This window comes from Anarhichas minor, unplaced genomic scaffold (assembly GCF_050575085.1).
Source record: "Anarhichas minor isolate MPS153535 unplaced genomic scaffold, ASM5057508v1 ptg000007l, whole genome shotgun sequence".
Classification (NCBI taxonomy): Eukaryota; Metazoa; Chordata; class Actinopteri; order Perciformes; family Anarhichadidae; genus Anarhichas; species Anarhichas minor.
The window spans coordinates 13,746,108-13,765,540 of NW_027466453.1; the positions used below are offsets into that span (position 1 = coordinate 13,746,108).

General features: G+C 43.2%; 1 protein-coding gene and 1 long non-coding RNA gene across 5 annotated transcripts in view; one reads left to right on the top strand and one right to left on the bottom strand.

Moving 5' to 3' along the window:
* Positions 1–19,433, top strand: part of LOC142944824 (heat shock protein 75 kDa, mitochondrial-like) — a 38,750-nt gene that overhangs the window by 4,142 nt on the left and 15,175 nt on the right. Inside the window, exons 2-18 of one of the 4 annotated variants that reach the window (XM_076085970.1) lie at positions 6,198–6,793; positions 11,558–11,725; positions 12,717–12,969; positions 13,662–13,775; positions 14,578–14,817; positions 14,932–15,031; positions 15,295–15,432; positions 15,559–15,676; positions 15,855–16,029; positions 16,193–16,255; positions 16,571–16,692; positions 17,165–17,353; positions 17,509–17,883; positions 18,025–18,204; positions 18,503–18,680; positions 18,895–19,013; positions 19,138–19,377. In XM_076085970.1, coding sequence (XP_075942085.1) covers positions 6,198–6,793; positions 11,558–11,725; positions 12,717–12,969; positions 13,662–13,775; positions 14,578–14,817; positions 14,932–15,031; positions 15,295–15,432; positions 15,559–15,676; positions 15,855–16,029; positions 16,193–16,255; positions 16,571–16,692; positions 17,165–17,353; positions 17,509–17,883; positions 18,025–18,204; positions 18,503–18,680; positions 18,895–19,013; positions 19,138–19,377 — 3,368 coding nt within the window. Of the gene's footprint in view, positions 1–6,197; positions 6,794–11,557; positions 11,726–12,716; positions 12,970–13,661; positions 13,776–14,577; positions 14,818–14,931; positions 15,032–15,294; positions 15,433–15,558; positions 15,677–15,854; positions 16,030–16,192; positions 16,256–16,570; positions 16,693–17,164; positions 17,354–17,505; positions 17,884–18,024; positions 18,205–18,499; positions 18,681–18,894; positions 19,014–19,137; positions 19,378–19,433 lie in introns of all 4 variants that reach the window. The other 3 variants (XM_076085965.1, XM_076085968.1, XM_076085966.1) reach the window with 3 other exon arrangements.
* LOC142944829 (uncharacterized) lies at positions 1,874–19,206 on the bottom strand. The gene is made up of 4 exons (XR_012952883.1): positions 18,458–19,206; positions 15,827–16,053; positions 12,696–13,739; positions 1,874–6,776 (listed from the first exon to the last, which is right to left on the bottom strand). It is a non-coding gene; the product is annotated as an uncharacterized LOC142944829 (long non-coding RNA).

Consider the following 19,433-nt stretch of genomic DNA (forward strand, 5'->3'; position numbering starts at 1 on the left):
CACCAGAGAATGGTTGGCATTTTTACTGAATCGATTATAAAAGTTCTTCTTAATTTTACTGGCAATCAACTTATTGACTAATTGTGCAGCTTTACTTAAGAGCTGAAAACTTCTCGGTGAGCTCCTTCCACTTTGACTTTAACTTTATTTTTTCAATTACAAAGTCTGAAAAAATGGTGTGAAAACAGTTGGGCACCAATTTCCGATGCTTATGAGCTAGAAGTAAAATACTGCTTTTATTCTTCGGTGTAGGGTTCATCGGCATGTCTTAGTTGTGAATACTTGCTGGGTACTGAACATAGCTTTGTTGGTGTCGTTTGTGCAGTAGCTAGCACCAAGCATGAAATAGCATGGACCGTCTGATTTCAGTGAAGTCAGTTTTGGGATTGCACCACCACAAGCACCTCTTAACTCATCTTCTGTAGAGTACAAAAACGGGTGCAATTGCTTAATTTAAATTGCAGTGGATATCAAAAACATCTGTCTGCCATTTACAAATGGCGAAGAACGTGAAGTTTCTTTGTCACGTCTTCTGTGGGCAGCTGCATTATCTAGCCGACAGTCTTCAGCCGAGGTAGCTCATCTTCTCAGAGGGGCGACGGGAGCTTTCGCTGGGCAACAAAGCGGCTCTACACCGAGACCGACTCCTCCCCCACCACCGCCAGAAGCCCTTTCTGTCTCAGTTGACGCACACGCACACAAACGCATGTAGTCAGTAAGACGTTGCACAGTGTCTCTTGTAGACCTGCTCTCTTTGAAGTCCTGGATGCAGTTCAGGCTCTTAAGTACATTGAGAAGATTTTAAGTGCCAGGCTGCAGATGGGAGGATAAGTACATTTTCTTTTTTTCTTGAGTTGAAAAAGCCCTAATTCTGAGCAGATCTGTGAACCTGTAGCTTGCAGCCTTTTTCTTGTGCACACTCCACAATTACATTTACTTGGTTTCTTTGAATTGGAAGTTTATGAATGAATGAAGTGAATCAGAGAATCTGTGTGGTGAACATAAATTTACAAAGAATGATTGATTTCGGGTTGCACGTGGATGTTGCTGTATAACTTTCCCTCAGACCTGTAGATGGCTTATCCTGGGCACCCTGGATGTTCATATGTGAATTTCATATCTCAACAAACCCCACCAGTATTTGGTTGCTTTTAAGATTCAATGCATAATGGCAATTATTGTTTTTTTGTGTTTCAAAGGGGTATCATGACAATGTACCCGAGTGGGTTTGGCGTACTTAGTCCTGTCTGTTATTGGTAAAGCCTTTCCATTATTGGTCGTCTCAAAGATAACAAAGACGTGTCTCTTTGCCACATCCAGCCCACAGCCACAGATTAGCAGCCTGTCTTTGATGTTTATGTTAATGTGTGACAGGTTTTTTATGGTGCTCTGGTCTCGTGTCAGTATGTGCTTGCGCCTGTGGCCACAGGCCAACGCTGGGCTTGTTTTCATTTGTGTGGCCGGGTGGGCGTATCAGCGCCAGCGATGAGAAATGGGCAGCCACTGCCCACCCCACTGTTCACCTAGCGGGGTTTCCTCCTCCTTTGTCTGGCATGTGTGTAAGATCACCAACCCCTGGTTGAGTATTATTCAGCTACATTAGCGTTAGCTGGCGTCAAGTGTTAAAACGTTGTCTTCCACCAGCGTGGCGAAGTGGTGGCAGACGATCCTCTGGATCTGGCTAATGTGTCATCTGAGGTGGAACTGATTGGGATGAGGAGAGCGGCGGGTGGCGGTGGATACCATCCAATCTGCCACCCCCAAACAGCCCTGCATTGCAACCCTCATCACCTCTACCACTTACCTCCCACTGCTCTCAACCTTAGTCACACAGCCCCAAGATGCTCATGTCCTCTGGAAATAGACTGTAAATTTCAGTGTCTGACTGCAAGAGCCAAATAAAACAGTGTTTGCCGTCTCAGATAGGGTAACTATAGAAAAAGTTAATTTTTGTCATCTTCTCTGAATAGCTGTAGTCTTCATAAACACTGCAGCAAATCGCTGCAGCCCCAGCTTTACAAGTACCACTAATTTTGTACATCTTGAAGTCATCATAGCTCCTCTTATAAAGCACCATATTAAAAGTTTTACAAATGTACCGCCAATCATATGTGTGGAAAACACCGTGCTCCCTCAGTTTTTAAATGTGGCACGACATTTTCACAATGTTGCTGTTAATTCTACCAGTCTGATGATAAAAGAATGTATCCATCAACACTAATTGTTAAGCAAACTAAGTTAACTGACAAATATGAATAAGAATTTTGTCCGATCTGTTTAACCGTAAAAAGAAAGATAAAAAATATAAAGCGGCTCAAAACTCAGGAATGTCTTTTCACTGAAAGGAGAATAGCTGGTCCATCTTAAAGGTCAGCCCACCTTAAAATGAGCTGGAGTCAGAGTACAACTCTAACTTCAGGGCTATCCCCCTCCGCATTAATCAGCAGGTTGCAGGCTGCTGGCACGCAAGACACGGGAACTGAACCTGGGTCTTGAGGAGTTGTAGCATTTATTCAAGTGAGTGTAACGGATGGTATGGTTATAGTGGTGTAACGGATCGTCGTTGATCGGATCCCCCCTCACGGTTCGGCACGCATGTAAAGCGTGGGTTAATTACACAGTTTAACGATCACAGTGTCAAAAAAAGTTTTACAGATAACAGTTATCCGCCAATATTTAGTAAAATATGTGATCAGAACATCGGCATTTATGCTTTTGTAGTCGCCAATCTCTGATAATGTTACATCGTAAACAACCAATCTGTGTTTATATTGACAGGAGAAGAGCTAGTAACCTACTTTTATATACAGTCTATGGTAACGTTAGCAGCATCGCTAACGGCTAACAGAAGAAGGTTCCGTTATGATGTGTTCAAATGTTATCTCGTAAAGTGACTAACTTGAATGAGTCCAGTTGTGTGAAGGAGATGTTTTTACAACATGAATAGATATTAGAGATGAATTATGACCTGTTTACACTAAGCTCTAAGCAGTTTACAATGCATTATTAAAACTACTAATAAAGATTTGATTTAATCAATAAAAATACAATCTTTTCTAATGTGAATTGTGTGTTTTTATGAAGGAAAAAAAAAACCACATTTCAGAGTGGTTGAAATGATTTTTAGGACGGTGGTAAAAAAACAAGAGTCTGGGGCCTTGTAGACCAGCTGCTATGATCAAACAACAAAGATCTTTATCTGCCAGTATGGATCATCAATGATTGGCAATTAGTGTCGGCGGCAATAAAACGTGCTCAGCTATCTCTAAAAGTTATACTCGCTCCCTTTTTGCTTTTGTGCTGATCCGATTTGTGATCCGATCCGTGATACAATCCCAACCGTGTGTTTTATGATCCGTTGCACCACTAGACGGGAGCAGTCGATAATTATTATGGCACTCCTACAGTATATGAGAACTGTTAATAATCAACGGGCATTATTTTAAAGCTCACAACTGATTTATTTTTCATTTAATAGTTAATTTGACATGCTAGTACTGCTAATATCTAAACTAACATGCTTCAGTTCTGTTCTCAATCATTTAAGGATCATTGTAACTAATACAATAATGATAATTGTGTAATACTGTGAAACCGTGATGTTTTCTGAGCTGGTTACTGTACCGTGAAAATCTCATACTGTTACAACCCTATTCACTTAATGTTACTCAATATCGCAAAAAAAACACACCGGGGTCAAAAATACCTATTTTCTGGAAAAAGGCAGAGAAGAAAACTGCGATATCAACTTGAGGCAGTGTGAGCGGGGGATCAAGGCCACTGTTGCTGCAGGGTTTATGATTTTCAGAAGGGAATCGAGACCAGACAGAAGGCCCAAAACGTCCATGGCCGCTGTGGCTGCTGGTGAAATTCCTGCCCTTCTCTGATCTATAAATGTCAACTTCAAGGTGGTGCTAGAGATGAATCAGGCGATCACCAAAGGGTTCATCCTCAGGGGACCATAGATTATTAAAAATATCTTTGGAATCTATACATTTTTTTTTTTTTTTTATTTCAGTTTTGACCAAAGTGTTGGCCCGACAGACCAACATTGCAACCTTAGAGCCGCTCATGTGATTTAAAACGATGATAAAAGCTCAGGCCGTTCACCGTGTCTCAATAAATCTCTGAATGGAATTCTTCAGTTTTTACACATGTTGATCTTTCGAAAGGCAAAAAAAGGGAAAACCGCAAACTTTATCTAAAATGTGCATTTCTTTGGATATGACTTACATGGCAAAGCACTGGAAGCGAGTAAGACGCCATTATTCTCAAAGTAAAGACACTGATATTATCTAAGATAATATGTTTGTTCTCTTAGATTGTTATCTTAACATTGTAATATTTGAGAGTGAGTTCGGTGTTATCTCATACTGGCCATGACCATTTTCTTTTTTGTTTTTCTATTTTGCAACGTAACCTCTCCAACATGCACTGCTGGATGTTATAGGCTGCACCCTGACCACTTTCCCAATGTTTAGCCTGGTCCATTACAAATCGAATGTGTCCCTTCAGCACTGCCAGGATTGCAGAGAAACTTTGCTCCCTCTCTCTTGGGGAGAGATTGGGGGAGGGGGGGGGGTTGTGGCGCGGCGGCATCTTACCCTTTCCATCTTATCTCTCTCTCTGACTCTGGTAAAGCAGCAACAGCCTGCTTGAACAGCCTGTTATTATCTCTCAGACTGAAGAGTCTAATTGAAGATCGCTGTTGAAAAGCTTCGGGTGAATTACAACCGGCAGCAGCCATGTCTTCTTCAGGTGAGAATAGTGCGACTCAAGTGTTGGGATTCTGTGGTTAGTGGATGCTTCAGTTGTCTCGGCATGTGATTGCTTGCTGCTGGATATGCTCATCATATCCTTGTTGTATAAGGGGCAAATTTAAATTGTACTCTCAGCCTTTTTGAAAAGAGTAACCATGCTAAAGGCTGTTTTTTTTTCTCCTTCAGCTAGCTTTTTTTGCTCCACTGTATCTTCTCCCTCTTAAAGTTGTGTGGTTTCAATCTTGTTGCTGAATCGTTCTCCGGCGAGGCACAGGTGCTTGCTCTCAACTATGCGACGTTCATGTCTCTTGCTCTACTCGGGGACTTGTTGCATTAACCTCGTGCGGTTAAATGTTGGGCACTCCATTTAAAGCATGTGACCGTAATATTTAAGCTCCCATTAATTGCCACTATATTATATCGATGACGGTTGGATTTCTCTTCAACCTTTTAATAACCGAGTGGCCCCAGACACTGAGCCAGGCGTGTGTGAGGATGTGGCACTCGCACCCTCACGTGAAGGACCGTGGCATCGAGGTGTGATCTGAACGGCAACCCTCATTAATTTTCTGTTAATGTTTTTCTTGTTTACTTTTTCTCACGGCACACTTCTCCCCTTGTCCGAAGGACTGAGCTTTTTTTAGTGTACATGTACGCACAGGCACACTTCTACAAGTTACACGCTACGTTTCCAACACAAATACTTACAGAACTACACTCATACAGTTTAGTGCGTTATATTGTCGCATGCCAAATGAGCCTCCAGGCTCACTTAAGGTGGTATGACTTTTTAAGGTGGGCCATCAGAGTTTAATCTGAGTTAAGCTTGTGTTGAAGCCAACACACCTGCAAGTGTAACCTGAGTGTGTGAAGCTCTGTGGTGTGAGAGCGGGTGCCGTTCATTAGACGATTGCCTGCGTGTTCTGAGCGAGGCCTCATCTGCACACCTGTTCTGCAGAGACAGAGCCGGTGTGTTGTCTATGTAATTATTTATTTATGAGGTAACCGTTTACTGTAAGAATATGGGGAGTATACATCTCTATTATTATTTATGACGAAATAATATCTTTATTTAAGATTTCAGGGTTTTGTGCTGCATTATACGATGACTTTCATGAATTGAATTGCTTTTAAATGGATCACAATGTTGGGTTCAGTGGTCGATGACTCAATAGATTTCTCCTCCTATATCTGATTCTTTGTCCCTTTTTCCTAACTCTGATTAACAGTACAAGGTAAAGTCATGTTACAGTTGGGCTTAACCTTAAAGCCACGGGCAATTGGTCCTACGTGAATATACCTTCTAATTATCTCTTGAAACGGATACATTAGTTCCTCTGCACTTGGTGGTTTACAGCTTCTTCTGTTGTTGGTTAAAGGGGATGAGTCAGTGATGAACACTAATTCTTATTTCCGTGTCTCTCTCTCTCTTTTTAGATCTTGTGTCTCTGTTCGACCTGGAAAACGACCTTCCAGATGAGCTCATCCCCAATGGAGACTTGGGAATGGGAATGTCCTCTAATGGTGGTCCAGGTGGAGGGGGTCCTGGTCTCAACTCCATCATCCCCGATGCAGCTGCCAAACACAAGCAGCTGTCCGAGCTTCTGCGACCAGGGAGCTCCTCCATCTTGGGAGGTGTTCTCAACTCTGCCAACCCCCAACAGGGAGGCATGGGAAGCCAGCTGGGGGCTGTGCTTGGTAAAAGTCCACACGGGCAGGGTTCTCCCAATCACCAGTCTCCCCAGGCCCAGAAAGGAGGTACTGCTGCTGGACAAGGCAATGGGGGCATGAGCTTCAACCAGGCCATGTTGAACAGTGGGCAGGGCCACGGGGTCATGGGCCAGACGGGACAAGTGATGAACGGGGCTCTGGGACCAGCAGGCCGGGGCAGACCTGGCATGCAGTACCAAGGCATGCAGGGGGCACAAGTGGGTGCTGGAGGCAGTGTGCTGGCAGAGACACTCACCCAAGGAGGGCCACAGTTGGGTGCACACAACGCGTTGAATGCTCAGCAAGCTGGAAACATGAATAAGGTGAGGTTCAAAATTCAGCTTAATTGATCCCACAAGTTGTAAAGCAAAGCACAAGACGGGCACATAGCATGGAAGATCAGAAAAGTCTGTTGAGCACATAAACTAACCACTGCAGTCATGTTACAGTTGCATTTAATTTAATGTTCACATGTCCGGATTTATCAGATTTTTCCAATTTTGATTTTAAATTAAAAGTATTTAGTGAACCCTAGCAGCAGTTATTAAATAACCCTAATTACTTTGTGCTCATCATGACCTTTTCTTGTCACAAATATAGAAATGTAAATTTTCATGTGTGTGCTTTTCAGTCAGTCAGTGTTATCATTTCATATCTATAGTGGTTATTAGGGCTATCAACGAATATTCTAATTTGTAATATATATTCATAGTAGTAATATTCATAATAGTGATTGGCTGAGTTGTACTTTCTATCTTCTAACGTTTGTACTTTTTAAACAGAAAACACAAGTATAATATTGTGATATTTACTGGAAATGATGATATAGCCAACAGCAAGAAGAACATTTTCCTTTAGCCATCTGCCCCTTTATTTGGGGAATGAGCAGGTGTTATATAGATAACTTCTCATTTCAACTTTACGAATCAGCAGTTCCTCATCCATTGCGGCGCTTTCAACGTTAGGACACGATGTCATGGAAATAATGTGCAAAAATAGATATTCAAATAGTTTTTGTAATTCTGGGCAATTTTGACAGCCCTAGTGGTTATTTGCATAAAAACACACAAATCAAATCATTAAGAAATGAAAGATTGTAATTTTATGGATTAAATCAAATCTTGTCATTAGCAGTTTTAATGTATTATAAGCTGCTTAGAACTAGTGTAAACAGGTCATAATTCCCTCTCTAATATCTATTTATATTGTTGTAAAAATGTCTCCTTCAAACAACTGGATTCATTCAAGTTTCTCACCAACACTACATTTTACGAGATTACATGTGAACACGTCATGATAGCGTTATAATTTACCTTTGCCCAATTCTCGTTTTCACTGAGCAGAGCCTGAACGCATCCTAATGTAACTGAACGTAACCTTCGTTGGTTGGCCATTATTGGTGCTACCCCCGTCACCATAGACTGTATATAAGAAACCGTATCAACAACGATCCGCTACACTACTACTTCCAGCTAACGGTAGTGTTGGAATGCTAAACGGGTCACAATTCCCTCTATATATTTTATATTTCTATGAAAACATCTCCTCTAAACAACTGTATCCATACAAGCTTTTCGCCAAAAAACAAATTTTAAGAGATTACATGTGAACAAATCCTGATGATGTTAAAATGTACCTTTGCCCAAAAGTAATTTCTATTGAGAGCTACAGCCAAAATGCACTTTAATGTAACTTAATGCAACCTAATTTAAATTTGAGAACATCATTTGGTGTGTTGGTAGAATGAGGCCCATCCAACCAAGGGGAAGGACTAGAATGTCTTATTTCCTTTGCCTAAGCCCTACAGCGTGCTTGTCGTCAGTTGTCTCCCCCTCACTTTGTACTGACTTGTTCTTCTACCTGGAGCTTCCGTAGGAAGCAGTCACCCAGTTTAGGGGGTTGACTCTGTAGTCAAGTGCATCAGTCTCTGTGCGTCTAACTCGGCCCACCACATAGTTTTGTACCAGTGCTGATGATGTGTTTTATTACCGCATTCCTGTGCCTCACACATCTGAGAACCAACTGCAGTTGAGTGATGGTAATACTACACAGCTAAGCTTTATGAATGAAAAATACGTACTTGCTGTTGGTTGTTTTTCTTTGTAAATATCTTTATTATGAAGACTTACTATGAAGTGCTCGATTTCAGAAAATGTTTCCCCATGACTAAGATTCTCGGGGCTTTGTGGTTTGACAGGAAACAAAGGTTAAACCAGCACCCGAGTTGTCACTGAGATTATTTTGACAGACATTGCCACATGAAACAAGCCCCTCCTTTCCCATACAGACGTATACAGCTGAGGCCCTGCGTATATTGTCTATGTTGTGGTAGAAAAACAAATTGCTTGATGTGTGCCTGTGTATTGGTGAGGTATGTTATATTCCATACAATACTGAAACAAATGCCTTTTACATTACGTTGAGATGCCAGGGTTGGGTTTGAGGTTTGATAGAACGTCATATTTACCGTGCATAGCTGCCTTCAGAGAAACATGGGGCCAAAGTGTGGGAGGGGGATGTTAGATTTGCCTAACAAGCCGCCCAGCGGCAACGGAAAACACAATGCACAAACAGGTTGAATCCATCATTTACCGCCAGCTTCAGTGTACGCGCAAAACGGGCAACTCTCTCCAGTTCACCCGCCCGCGAGAGTTGGTGTTGAGTGCATTGTCGTGGACACGTGCTGCCACTTTCCCCGTGTCTGTCCGGCATTCCCTGTCAGGGTTTTCACCGCGTATGTGGCGGTCGGTGAGCATGAAGTTAGCAGTAGCGTTATAGCTTTGAACGTAGCAGTGCGGTGTGTGTGTGTGTGTGTGTGTGTACAGTTCAGGCGGTTTGTCGGTGAATTAAATGCTTCAGCTCCAGGAAGACCAAAGCTAAGTTCCCATGTCTCTGCTTGCCACCTGCTGATTAAAGTGAAGGGGGTTAGCCCCAAAGATAGCAACAACTTTGCCTGGGTTGAATTTTTTTTTAAACTGAATACTCAGTCAAATGTCAGTTAACGGCCACATGGTTTATTCTTAACATCCAACATTTATAACAGAAAATGGGACTGTTGGATCAGATTGGAATCATCAAAAGATGCGCTGTACAAATAAAATGTATTCTTATTATATTTGCAGGTATTGCAGTTATATTGGTGAGCTAAGGCGACGTTGTCTTGCAGGTCACAGATTCCCGTTATTGGTGGTTTCATTCATTTCTTCTTGTTCCATGTCTTGCTTCTGCTTATTGGCCAATATAAGTACGAGACTTGTGCAAGAGATACACCAGTGGAAGTTCTTGACTATAGCCTCAGGAAGAATACGGGGTTCAGAGTTTGGAGATGGTTGCTGTTTGTTTAAGAGCCTTTTGAATGGAAAAATCCAATTCATATTTTCAAATTAAATTATTTATTGTTCATTGTATAATATTAATCTCGGTCTTGCAAATGTGGTCAACAGTTTGTGCTATAAACACATTTAAATGTATTGCAAACTATTGACTGACTGGTGAGACACTTTAGTTTCACTCTGCTGATAATGTGTTGCTGCAATAGCAAAAATGTTAAACTGACCCAAGTTTTGCAGCAATGCAATGTCCTTTTAGATGCTTTGCACTTTCTTACCCCAATGAGTTTTGCAAATAGGATATTGGTCTCTTTCAAAAATCCCTGGCCAGCTTGAGGTTACCAAAAGGCTTCTACACACAATTTTTGCCCTTACTTTTTAAAGTGCACACGCTTAGAAAACGGTGGCAAATTGAAGTTAAAAGTGACATTGAGCAATCACTTCATCGCTAGTTTACACTCCTAGTCAGGAGATAGAAATGATGTACAGGTGGATTTCTGGTTTCACATGTTTTTGTTGATGCTCATTGTTTTCTCTTTGCTTTCTTTTCCACCATCTTTGTGTGCTAGTATTCACTCTTTTTTTCCCTCAACTCCTTTTTCTTCTCTTTACCGAACATATGACGTCTCACTCTGGGCCCCCGTGGCCTTTGATAATGGAGCGGTAAATCATATTCAGAAGAGCCGGTTTGAGTGTTTTTGTGGGGGGCAGGTGAGAGAGGAAGGAACCGAAAAGGACATGTTAAAAAAAAAAAAAAAAAAAAAAGGGAAACACTAGAGGCCTTACTGTGTGACTGTGCCGTCCTCTTCCCTTGTGACACTCCTGTAGTAAGTGCGGACCGTCGAGTGGGAGAAGCCGTGTGTGAGAGAGGATGATGACGCTGTGCTCATGTGTGAATGGGAGGGAGCTGGCAGGCCAGCATCTGTGTGTTTGTGTGCAGCGGAGGGGGGAGGGGCAGGCGGCAGTGCAGCGCTCTCTGCTCAGCTGTTGAGCAAGCTGATCTTCCGCTCCGTGTGTCCCCTCCCTTCTCTTTCTCTGCTTGGCTGGGCTTGCTCGGTCTGCCTGAGCACTACTGGCTGTTGGGAACCTCTGCGAAGCAAAGCAGCAGACAGATGCACGCTGAGGCCATTGGAATGGATTACTCCTGAGGGCCTGAGAAGAAACTATTACCTGGGTTGATTGTGAAATAAAAAATTATTAATTTCGTAAAGATTTTCTGTAGATGTGAACATTTATTTTACTTTTTGGAATCTATTTTTTTCCAGGAGATAAGTAGTTTTAAGGTGTTTTTTATGACTCGCAATTTTTATTTTTCAGTATGGAAAACAATCGGTGCACAAATGCGTGTTATATTTGTCCCTATTGCTCCCTCCCCCAAGAACAAGAGGGATGACCAGCAGTTCATTAAATCAATAATGTGGCTTCGTAGAAATAAAATTTATATTAAAAAAATAAATATATAAAATAACAAATACACACATTGATCCTCGGTACAGATTAAGACAACTTTAAGCCCATTTATCATAAAATGAAATGCCCAAATCCCTTTCCTAAAAGCTTTTTAATACTTCCACAGTTGTATGTCCCACATAGGACAATAACACTGAATAATATTTGGACGCCTTATTATTTTTGATGGATGTGTACTGTGTGTTTGCATTCACACAAAGCGTCTCAGTTCAGGTAGAAGTGCTGTGATGGTATGCTGCACGGTGTGCAAATAGTCTGACCTCTCTCTGTCCTGATTGTCTACTAAAGATGGGGATGTCAGGAGGCCCATTTGGCCAGCAGTACGGTCAGGCTGGGGTGCAGCAGATGGGGGCAGCGGGGGTCAACGCCCAACAACTCCAGAACAAGACGGCCCTTTCCAACAACCTGCCCCAATTCCCTACAGAGCTGAAGGGAGCTGGGAGTGTGCCAAACCTGGTGAGTGTCACCTGGATCTTATATCTGTCTCCGTGCCGTTTCGTTTTATGGGAATATGGATCCGTGTCCACAATATCAATGTGTTGCACTTGTCAGCGAGGGGAAGATATAGAGCAAAAACATGTGTAGAGGTGCATTGATACTGTAAATATACTCCTGCTATAAAATACTTGTACCATGCTAACGTCAGCTAACATGCTAGCCGTGCTATCGAGCCAATCTTGTAAAATGTAATTTTTGGCGAGAAACTTGAATAAATTCAGTTGATTGAAGGAGATGTTTTCACAGCAATATAAAATAGATATTAGATGTTGGAGAGGGATTATGACTCGTTTATCTTCCTAACACTAACGTTCGCTCTAAGCATCTTATTTTATTTCTTAATCATTTGAATTGTGTGTTTTAAGCAAATACCCACTATAGATGACAATAACAAAGTAAAAGGATAACGGCCAAGAAAACTCATATCGGTGCATCTCTAATACTAACCCTGCTTACTTAAGCCCTCAGTCAGGCCTAAACTTCACACAGCCCATACACATTGTCTGCTTCAGCTTGTGTGATAAGATAGTGCTACAACCATTTGTGTATATTGCTTCCTTGCTTTGTAAAACAGAGCCTGGAGCTATGCAGATATGTGTGAAGGACGGGAAATGGGCCTAATACAGGCAGGAAATGCCAGCCCATCAATTTTGAGAAAGTTAATACTTAGATTTGATTTTCCTCGTTTACCAGTTCCCTCTCGTTTCTTTGTGGTTTCACTCATATTTTCTTTTACGTCTTTAGCTTTTATATTATAACTTCCCATCTTGTCTCTTTCTTCTCTGGTGTCTTCATTTTCATTCCGTTATTTCTTTTAAGCCCCTCCCCTACATCAAGGTATTCTCATTATTGGTTTATTTTTTTATTTCTACTTTAAACCCAGAAGTCTAAAATGAGGAAAGTGTGATTATTCTGGTCCGTACCTAACCTGTGCTTGTATGTCGATCAGTCCCAGATGCAGCAGCAGGTAGCGTCGGTGGGCATGGTCCCCGGGGCTGGCGGCGTGTCAACGGGCCCGACGGCGGACCCCGAGAAGCGCAAACTCATTCAGCAGCAGCTGGTCCTGTTGCTCCACGCACATAAGTGCCAGCGGCGGGAGCAGGCCAACGGGGAGGTGAGGGCCTGCACTCTGCCCCATTGCCGCACCATGAAGAACGTCCTCAACCACATGACCCACTGCCAGGCCGGCAAGTCCTGCCAGGGTGAGTGAAAGTGACATGAATGTGCTCACCTGTGTGACCACAATGTGCGAACTGAAAATGTGTCACTCATCGTAGCATATATCTGTCTCTTGTCTATTAATCACTGAGATGTTATGATTAATATACAGATGTTTTAACTGTTATGAGCAACCATAATCAGAGCCTGTGATTCAGCAGCTTTACACACCACAGGAACAGCTCAGCAAAAGGTGTTGATGACTTGTTGCTGCCTAAAGCGCCTGTCGCCTTCAGCGCTTCATATAACCGCTCGTCAATCTTGTCCTTCGTAAAATGATTTATTGATCTATATGTGTCTGACGACTGGTTAAGGAAGTTTCGTGAAATTTGCATCCCCTATAAGTTAACAACCACATTGCTTTGTTGTTAGACAGGAGGTGTTATAGTGTTTAAAATGATTAATGTTCTTGACTTAGTTTAACTTCTATTCAATATTTCTTTTCTTTTTTTCCAATGCACTGTATTTGAGGCCGACGTGGTGCTGGGATTAACCACATAATATATCGTTCTTTACTGAGTCGACACCAGTTTTACTTGTATATATTGTGGCGTAGTATGAATTCAGTGTGTTTCAGTCTGTATTTATAGCCTTAACTTTTAAAATGTCCGTTAGTGCTGAATTACTGAATTACCACACCTCATTCTGTCTCTTTTTCACTTTTATTTCTCCCCAGTGGCTCACTGTGCATCCTCCAGGCAGATCATCTCCCACTGGAAGAACTGCACGCGGCACGACTGTCCGGTCTGCCTGCCTTTAAAGAACGCGAGTGACAAGAGGAATCAGCAACGTGAGTAACTCCAGCATTTATACATCCAAAGAAAAATGGGTTACAAGTTAATAGAGAGCAAATATCATGCTAAGATATCATTTTATAAATCTGTAAGCTTGTAAACTGTTCAACAAGGCAGTTGTCACTCCGCAGCGAGTGTGTGTGGTGTGTGAAGTGCTGCCCCCTGCAGGTTGTGTGTCTCCGCCGAAGCTCTGTACCGACGAGAGCTCAAACAGTGAGAGGATTCCTCTAGAAAGGCTGGACCTGTAATCTGACACCCGGGGGAGGGGCTACATGGCCCTGCTATCAGTAGGGGCAGGGTCTTGGGACAGCATGCTCTCTGATTGGTTAAAAGGGCCTATGACAGATTTAAATCCCCACAGAGGCAGCATGCTCCCTGTCAGCAATCAACACAGCAGGGAGCAGTGCAGGGATTGTAGATTGAGGGAAGCAGCTCAGGAAGACGTTGTTTTGCATAGATATAAAACATAGATAAAAAAACAAATGTATATAAATGTATATAGTCAAATATTTATGTTTACCTTGTTCAGCTTTGTTCTTGTTGTGGTTGATTATCTACTTCTGTGTATATACATTGATATAAACAAAAAACAAAAAAAATCCTTCTATGTGTCCACATTCTGATTCTGATTCTGATTATTTATGTAAATTATTTGTGTTTCATGCCTTATATTCATGTTTAGAAATTATGAAACACTGGAAGCAGCAGGTTCTTCTCAATTATGGCAGTGTTTTAATTAAATGCATTATTTAATATTGCAAAACTATTTATTTATATTTCCTTGTCTTCTCCCTCCAGCCATGCTAAGTTCTCCTGGAGCTAGCCTGCAGAACGCTATCAGTACAGTGGGGCCTGGCCAGCCCAGTGCCACAGCCATCAACAGTGCTGCCACACACATCGACCCCAGCTCTATGCAGAGGGCCTATGCTGCCCTTGGCCTGCCGTACGGGAACCAGTCCCCTGCCCAGGGACAGGGACCCTCTCAGCAAAATCCCCAGGGCCCCCAGCACCAGCAGCTGCGAAGTCTGAACCCACTAGGTACCAAATCGATCGGACTTCACTTCCAATTCATACAAAAGATAACAATACTATAAATCTGTTGCTCCGTCATTTTCTTGTAAACCCTTGTAAAAGACTATGTGTGTTTATTAGGCACTAATCAGATGAACCAGATGGCAGGAGGCCTGGGTGTCCCCTCGTCAGACCAGGCTGGCATGCACTCTGACTCCTCTCTACCATCCACACTCAACAAGTGAGTCCTTAATATGTCACACAAAACACACGGCCCTTGCTGGCATGATCCTTATGTGATGTAGCGGACATTTATTTAATTTATAGACCAGAACAACATCCAGTGCATCTGCTGTTGACAAATAATCATCCATGATCTCAATCTGCTCTGTCAGAAATATTTTAAACAATGTAAATTACAATTTACGGTCACATGGTATTATTAATGAAAGGATTTGTAGAAGCATTGTTTTGGAAGTAATTGTTTCTTTCTCTGTCTTATAGTCAGCTGATGCCAGATGGGTCAGTAGTGGGAGGCATGGGAAACCTGCCCACTGCCACCCCTCTCTCTTCTTCGGGGGTAAGGAAGGCCTGGCACGAACACGTCACTCAGGACCTGCGCACCCACCTGGTGCACAAACTGTAAGTGCAAAAAAATGAAACTGATGTATTCTAAGTACTCGAGTTCGGTCATATGAAAACAGAGAAAGACGTTGGTGCTCTCCAGACTGTTGCTGAGTTTTGTACTTCTCTGCTGTCTTTCTTCAGTGTACAAGCCATATTCCCCACCCCAGACCCTGCAGCGTTGAAGGACCGAAGAATGGAGAACCTGGTGGCGTATGCGCGCAAGGTTGAGGGTGACATGTACGAGTCAGCTAACAGCAGGGTAACTAATATAATACATTATCATACCATTACCACCGGAGTGATGAAAGGCATCTTTGGCTACTTTTTAGGCCTTTCTCTTGAGATGAGAGCAGATCATTTTTATCTGTACCAGAGACTGAGAAACACTTGTATTATTATTTTTGTTTACCTTTCATTTCATCCTGTCTTGTTACTAGGATGAGTATTACCACTTCCTGGCAGAGAAAATCTACAAAATCCAGAAGGAGTTGGAGGAGAAGCGGCGCTCACGGCTCCAGAAACAGCCTGGCATGGTGGGCACAGCTGGGCCTCAGCAGCCTGGAATGGCTCAGCCCAACGCCATGGGCCCAGGACAGGGCGTCCGGTCTCCCAGTTAGTAGCCAAACTCTCTACACTCTGGGTGACAAAATACAAAAGGGGGAAGATAAGAACACTGACGAAGTATTCTGCAGTCCTCAGCTGATAAAAGAACACAGCATTTCTGTTACTGATAGCAACTTAGAAATGAAAACTGTTTTGTCCTGTCTTCTCTCAGATGGACCTGTGCCTATGCCCAACATACCAAATCAGATAATGAACCGTATGCAGGTGCCCCAAGGTTGGTGTTTGCTGTTTGCTTTTTTTAGCAGTTGTTTACAGAGAAAATAAATCCACATGTCCTTCTTTGGCTAAACCTCCTAGTTCTTATTGTTTCAAATATATTGATGAATGTTTAATTGTTGTACAGCAAATTGGTGAGCCTTTCAACACCCGATTGTTTAATCAGTTAAAGCTGAATACATTTGTCAGAACTCCGATGTTAAAGTGAGCCGGTTCAGTGCCTTTGCCAGCCCAGTAGGACACGGATTATTAAATTACAACGACTCCTAAGTATGATAAACAAGTATATAATTGTGTGTATCTGTTCCCACAGGAATCAATCAGTTTAACCCAATGGCAATGCAGAGTGCGCAGATGTCTCAGGCACCCATGGGAGCACGTGCTCCCTCCCCCATGAACCATCCACAGCAGATGAACATGAGCTCCGTCCCAGCGGTTAGATCTTTCTCCTCTGTCTCCCTGCTTTTATACAAAAATATTTCTCATTTTCCAGCTTTTTTCACAATGTTTGTTTTGCTTACAGTTTGTTCAGTTCCTGCTCCATTCTCTGGCTCTTTCCTCCACCTTTCGCTCCTCTTGACTATCAAATGCCCCACGCTATTTCACTGATTGTTCATTTCTTAGTCTGAAATTTGCTGCATGTGGTCGACACAGGTCCTGATCAATTTATCAACCAGCCGCAGCAATCTGTAATGTAAACTTGGCATGGCTGAGCCAAGAGCTGTGTTTTGATTCGGCACATTGTTTATTTGGGATTTACACCACATAACATTTAGAAAACCGCTGTAGTAATAGCGTGCATGCATGCTGCATTCCATTCATTTTATTCTACTTGGCAGGCGTTCAATATTAGTAGCCTGCTGCCATAATGACTTTATCCGTTCCATCTCTCTTGTCTTCCTTTTAGATGGGTATGTCCCCGTCAAGGATGCCTCAGACTCAAGGAATGATGGGTAGTCATGCTAATAACATGGTAGCGCAGCCAGCCAACCAGGGCCAGTTCCTGCAACAGGGCCAGTTCACTGCTGCTGCAGGTGGAGCTATGAATGTGAATGTAGGCTTGGGTCAGCCCATAACGCAGGCTGCTGTCACACAGGTGAGGATATTTCTGCTGTGCTTTACGCTCCTAGCGTTTTCAGGGCTCCCTGCATTTTGCTGTCTGAATGTGGCCTTATGAGTGTCAGCATGTTGCCTGCTTAATTAGTGGTGTGTATTGGTATGCTCACCGCGCATCCCTCTTTGTCCCAGCAGTCACAGAACTCTAACCTCCCTCTGAATGCACTGGGATCCCTTGGCTCCCAGCTCCCCTGTGGCCCTTCAGCCCAGCCTTCCCTTGGCACTACACCTCCACCCAATGCCTCCGCCAGCCTGCAGCAGCAGCAGCAGCAGCAGCAGCAGCACCATGCTTCTGCACAGGCCCAGATGCCACCGCGACCCACTACCCCCGCCTCCACGGGTGGGCCCTCCTCCACCCCAACCCACATGCCCGGTAGCCTCCCTGGCCCCCCCTCAGCCAAGGGCACACCTGACCCCTCCCAGCCTATCACACCCCTGCAGCCGCAGACAGAACCCCACAGCCAAATGCAGCAGCCCACCTCAGTGCAGGCGCAGCATCCCAGCACACCGGTGAGATACTGGTTGTCACGTAAAACGAACTATAGGGGATCACTCGCAGTCGATCCTCAATGTGCTTATTAATCAATATGACTTGATTTATATATATTATCAGCATCGTGGTAAGATTTTCTCTTCCTCCTCTCCTTACAGTTGTCCCAGGCAGCAGCGAGTGTAGATAACAGAGTGCCCACCCCAGCTTCTGTGGCTGAGCTGAACTCCCAGCAGGCCCTGCCGGACAAGAGCAGCGCTGAAGCCAAGCCTGAAGTCAAAGACGAAGAAGATGACGGCGGCGGCAAGTCTGGGAAGAAGCAGCAAGATATAAAAATGGAGGCATGTTCTTAATTTATCATTTACTAACAGAAAGAATATAAAAAGAAGCAATCTTGCATCTACTGCAGGTCAGACTAGAAGCCATTTGCTGTTTGATCTCCTGTTATTGTAAACGCAGTCCACCACATCTAACCCTGCTCAAATGTCATGTCCAAAGAAGTAAATCTGACTTGTGGTAGTGCCTTAAAGTGAATTAAAAAGAAAGAATAAAAAAAATGAAATGCATTAAATACTTGATTGTTTCCTGACTCACCACGGTAGGATAGCTGATTAAACCATTGTTATGTTCATGTAGCAGGATGATGACATCAAACCGATGCTGGTGAAGAAGGAGGAGCCAGATGCAGCACAGCCAAAGCAGGAACCAATGGACACTGAGGAAAAGAAGCCGGAGATGAAGACAGAACCCAAAGAAGAGGAGGAAAGTGGGGCCAACGGCACATCAGCCACCTCCAACACTCAGAACCGAAAAAAGAGTAAGAACACAGAACTCGTGTGTGTATATCAAGTGTGTCACAATATGTTGCGGTATTACATTTTGGGCTAAAATAATGTATCTCAATATCAAGTAAATGTATTATTTTTATTTATATATAGTGTGTGTGTGTATAATGAACTACAATCTTGTATTTGCCAACTCCCATATTCTGTTTGTGTTTGCGTCTTATAACATTGTTATTGTCCGTCCAGTTTTCAAGCCAGAGGAGCTGAGACAAGCCTTAATGCCAACACTTGAGGCCCTCTACAGGCAAGACCCAGAGTCACTACCCTTCAGACAACCTGTAGACCCTCCAATACTAGGCATCCCTGTGAGTTTCCTCAACAACACACACACACACACACACACAATCATTCTGAAATTACAAGACCCACAGAAAATACTGTTAAGCATGATTTCCTCATTCCTGCAAATGCGTCTCTCGTGCTTCACAGGACTACTTTGACATTGTGAAGAATCCCATCGACTTATCCACCATCAAGCGCAAGCTGGATACGGGTCAATACCAGGAGCCGTGGCAGTACGTGGACGACGTGTGGCTCATGTTCAACAACGCGTGGTTGTATAACCGTAAAACATCCCGTGTCTACAAGTACTGCAGCAAGCTGGCAGAAGTGTTTGAAGCAGAGATCGATCCCGTCATGCAGGGCTTGGGCTACTGCTGCGGCAGGAAGGTGAGACCAAACGAGACGGGGCACAAAACTGTACTTATTACTGTATTCGTCTTTAT